Consider the following 4,592-nt stretch of genomic DNA (forward strand, 5'->3'; position numbering starts at 1 on the left):
AAAAATAAAAAATAAAAAGATAACATGGCATTTGTGAAAGGATAAACAGGTCAAAATAATAGAGTTGAGATCACAGAAATGACAACAGTAAGAGAGTCAATTGACCTTTGGCCAGGTAGCCATGGGAGGGAAAAACATCTTTTCAGCACATGGTGCTGGAATGGACACCTTTGTACAAACAACAACAAAAACAAAACCTCTTAGATTTTATATCCTTCAGAAAAACTACAAAACACTGAAAACAGCAAAAGCTTGAATGGGATGCAAAGCAAAAGGAAAATGAAAAATGCTATAACTACTTTGGAAGACAGCTTGGTAGGTGTTCTTTTGTTTGCTTTTCTGTGTTTCTTGATCTAGTACTGGGGACTCAACCCAGGGAATCACACATGCCAGGCAAGCATTCTACTACTTAGCTCCACCTTTAGCTGGGCAGTGTCTTGCCAACTAAATGTGCATACCACATGATCCATCAACAGCATTCTTGATATTTACACAAATGAACTGAAAACTATGTCCACATAAAAGCCAGAACATAAATGTTTGTAATAATTTTATTCATAACTATCAAAACTTGGAAGCAACCAATGTCCTTGAGTCGGCGAATGGATCAATAAACAGCGCTACATCCAAAGGAACATTATTCAATGCTAAAAATAAATGATCTATGAAGCTATAAAAATACATGGAGTAAACTTAAATGTACATTACTAAGTGAAAGAAGTTAGTTTGAAAGCCTACATGTTGTATGACTATATAACATTCTGGAGAAGACCGAACTGTGGAAATAATATGGACATGTGGTTTCCAGGGATGTGGAGAGATGAAAGATTTTTTAGAGGAAACTATTTTGTATATTATGATGGGCACGTATCATTAAGCATTTCTCAAAACGAGGAGAATGTGCGATACCTACAGTGAACTCTAAAGTCAATTGTGGAGTTGGGGAAACACTAACATGCCAACCTAAGCTCACTAAAGGTAATAAACATGCTATCTGGTTTGTAAAGAGGCCTTGACTATGTGGAATCAGAGTTTCTGAAAACTTCTCTGGCACTTTCCTAAAACTGCTCTTAAAAGTTTATTTTAAGCCTTGAGTAGTGAGCAAGACCGTAATCCCAACACCCTGGACAGGCTGAGGCAGCAGGATCACAAATTCAAGTCCAGCTTGGGCAAGGTAGTAACTGAGTGAGATTGTCTCAAAAAATTAAAACAAATTAACAACAAAAATGACCCACAAACATAAAACAAAATAATAAACAAAGGGCTGACTGTAGCTCAACTCGAAGGTCATGGGATCAGTGTCCAGGATGGAGTGTGTGCAAAACCAAAAAAGTCTAGATTGAGCCTTTGATGCAACTGAGTGTAAAGGTAAGTCTCTAATCGAAAAAATAACCTTGCATTAGAGAATCTTTTAAAGGACAAATTCTATCTTGAAACACAAACCTACAGTAATTAAATCCCCAAGAAAACGGGCAAATTCTATCTTGAAACACAAACATATAGTAATTAACTTCTCAAGAAAACTTACGGTGAGAGCTTTGGTGACTAAATTCTATGGACACATGCAGAATCTCATGGTGAAACTGAAACAGTTTTGGATTAAATTTTTATCTTTTTGTTGTTGCTGGGTTTAGTTTTTTAAAGGAAGAATGCCAGCAGAGGCTGTACATTCAAGTAAGATTTTTTTAAAAAGTGAGAGTTAACATCTTTTTATGTGGAGTTTCCACAATGCTTCAAAGAGGAGGATGGCGAGGTCTTCACAGTCCAGGGCTTCTCAGAGTGGTGTGGCAGCTCGAAGCCCTGGCAGAGAAAGGTGAGGCTGTTCGCTGGTGACCAAGACATTTAGAGTCCCAGTCACAGCAGGACTGCCTTAAGCAGCGCCACTGCCAGGGAAGACGCGGTGAGAAGAGCCTAGGTCGAGGTCTGGCTGGCTGCCGGTGCCTTGGCCCTCGGTGTGCTGGGTCTGTCTGCTCCCGGGCCTGTGCTGGGGATGGCGCTCTTGCGACCCAGCGGAGCGCTCCGGAGGGTAGGGGGGCGACGCGCGGGGTCGGTCCTGGCTGTCGGCCCTGCGCATGGGGCCCGGCACGGGCTCGCGCCCAACCCTGGAGTGCTGTTTTCTGTAGTATTCCACCAGGCTCCGGACGGAGTTGCTCAAATTGGGGCCCGGCTGCGGGGGCGCATCGGACAGCAAAGGGGCGCTCTCCTGTGGGGGCGCGTCCGAGGGGGCGGAAGCCCGGGGCTCCAGTCTGGCAGGACCTCCCGAGCGCCGGGAGGCGGCGGGGTCCCGCGGATGCACGCGGCCGCCATGGCCGGCATGCCGCGGGCGCTCAGGCCGTCGGTGGGCGGCGCGGCGGGGCGGGAGGTTCACGCCCCAGGCGTCCGCCACGTGCGCCAGCAGCAGCTGGGACATTCGCCGGTGCGCGCGCTCGTCCCAGTGCAAGCCGTCGCGCAGCCGGTGCTGGGCGGCGTGGCGGAAGTGGAAGTGCAGGTCCAACAGGTCGAAGCCTCTCCTGGCCGCCTCCACCGAGCTGTAGAAGTTGGCCTCGATCACGTCCTCGCGCAGGCGCCCCGAGCTGGCCGGGCCCGCAGGCGGGAGGAAGCCGTCGGCCACGACGTCGGCCACCGGCAGGGCCGTGTTCCACACCAGCAGGCAGTGGTCGGGCAGCACGCGGTCCATGCGGCGGAACAGGCACTCCAGGTCCTCCCGGTACCTGCTGGGGAAGTGGCGGCCGTGCCGTGAGACGTCCCACAGGCACGAGTTGAGGACCACCAGGTCGGGCGCGTGCTCGCCGCGGCGCAGCTCCGACAGCACGTCCTCCAGGTAGGCCGAGTAGGCGCGCGTGAGGAAGTAGAAGCGCACCAGGTGGTGGCCCGAGCAGAACTGGCGCACCTCGCGGTAGTAGATGTCGTTGTGTGTGCGGCTGCAGCTGCCGCCGTCCAGCAGCACGTCGCGCTCGAAGCTCAGCTCGCCCTTGGCCTCGAGCTGGCCCGAGGACAGCAGACGGTTCTTCTGCAGCAGCAGCACCAGGTCCTTGTACACTGTGCGCTGGATTGAGTCGCCCATGACCACCACGAACTTGTTGTGCAGCAGCTGGCGGACTTCGCGGGTCCGCAAGTGCGTCATGGTGGGCAGGGCGGGCGGGGCGGCCTGGTTCTTACCTTTTCCGGTCTGGAGCGGGTTCGGGGTCAGAGCTGAAGCTCACCGAAGGAGAGGCACGCAGAGATCCTTCCGGCCTCGGCTGTGAGGCGTGGCGCGGTGGGGCAGTGCTCAGCGGAGCGCCCGCCCCAGGACGCGACCCCGCCCCGCCGAGGCTCCTGCCCAGCCCTGGCTCCACCTGGCGGAGCGGAGGTGCGGGAGCAGCCTGCACTGCAGCTTTGCGGTGGTGCAGGGTGCTCCAGGATGCGCGCTTCTTCGCAGGGCGCGACCACAGCTTCTGTGTGATCAGTGTCTCACCGACAGGGCTCACTGCCCTCATCGGGATCCCTCTCATTGCTTTTGGCTCTTCCTTTTGCGTCCATTGTCCATTGGCGCGTGGTTTCGTGCCTGGCTTAACTTCTCCATGGCCCACTGCTGTACTTGTGGCCTTTGGAAATGGCCACAGTGTGGGGGGTGCCGTTCCCAGGGAAAGAACCCAGCCTGGCAACTGACCTACTGCCAGGTTTCCAAGACGTGGTGGGCCATCTATGTGCGTCCCTGTGAACACTGTAGAGCTCAACACTGTTTCTCTTATTTAAGCTTATCACAAGCGTATGTACGATAGACTTACCTGTGGTGGTAAAATAGACTCCCGTGTATAGTTTACCCATTTTCCCCCACGGGTGATGTCACTTATAACTGCTGTCCCTTGCTTGTGTCCTGAACCAGTAAGCCACTTTCCGCAAGGATTCTGCCTGTTGTCTTTTCCTTGTATGATCAACTCCTTCCAGTTCCATTCCCCAAGCCTGGCCACCAGGAAACTACTCCTCATTTACACAAATTTGATATGTCAAGTATTCGATATAGGTGCAACGGGAGTCGAGGGAGCTCTCTGTTTTCTCAGCATGGTTCTCTGAAGATTCATCCAGCACGTTCACTTTATAATCTCTGAGCACCTATTTTCTAGGTCAGGAAGTGTGTTTCCTGGTGGTATAAATACTTTGTTCCGTTTTTATTACTAAGCTCTCTTCAGTGGTGTTGATGTTCCACAGTTGCCTTAACGGGGTTGTTTGTCATTTTTGACTGCTATAAATCATAGTGTTGCCAGCATTTCTGTACAGGTTTTGCTTTTTTTTTTTTTTTTTTTCCATCTTGTGGTGGAGTTTGAACCCAGAGCCTTGTGCATGCTAGGCAAGACCTCTGCCACTGAGTTATATCCCCAGCCCTCTGTATACTTTGTATAGATTTTTGTGAAAACCAAGACTTTTATTTCTCTGGGGTAAGAAATGCCCACACTATTTTCCAGAGTGGTTGTACTGTTTCACATTTCAGTAGCAATGCATGAGTAGTGAGTTTCCTTCTCTCCGAGGTATACTTATTTGCATTCCCTGGAATCCTTCAAATCTTTCCCCAAGCAAATGAAATCCACCCTTGGAAGTCAGAGTCAGGAATGAAT

At 50.9% G+C, this 4,592-nt stretch overlaps 1 protein-coding gene across 1 annotated transcript; it reads right to left on the minus strand.

The window, feature by feature from the left end:
- Positions 1-1,870: 1,870 nt before the first annotated feature.
- LOC101575517 (PC-esterase domain-containing protein 1A-like) lies at positions 1,871-3,124 on the minus strand. Its single transcript, XM_012513673.1, has one exon. The coding sequence runs from the start codon at positions 3,122-3,124 to the stop codon at positions 1,871-1,873; it is 1,254 nt and encodes a 417-aa protein (XP_012369127.1).
- Positions 3,125-4,592: the final 1,468 nt, after the last annotated feature.

The sequence above is a fragment of the Octodon degus genome, unplaced genomic scaffold (assembly GCF_000260255.1).
Source record: "Octodon degus isolate 3935 unplaced genomic scaffold, OctDeg1.0 scaffold00016, whole genome shotgun sequence".
NCBI classification, from domain to species: domain Eukaryota; kingdom Metazoa; phylum Chordata; class Mammalia; order Rodentia; family Octodontidae; genus Octodon; species Octodon degus.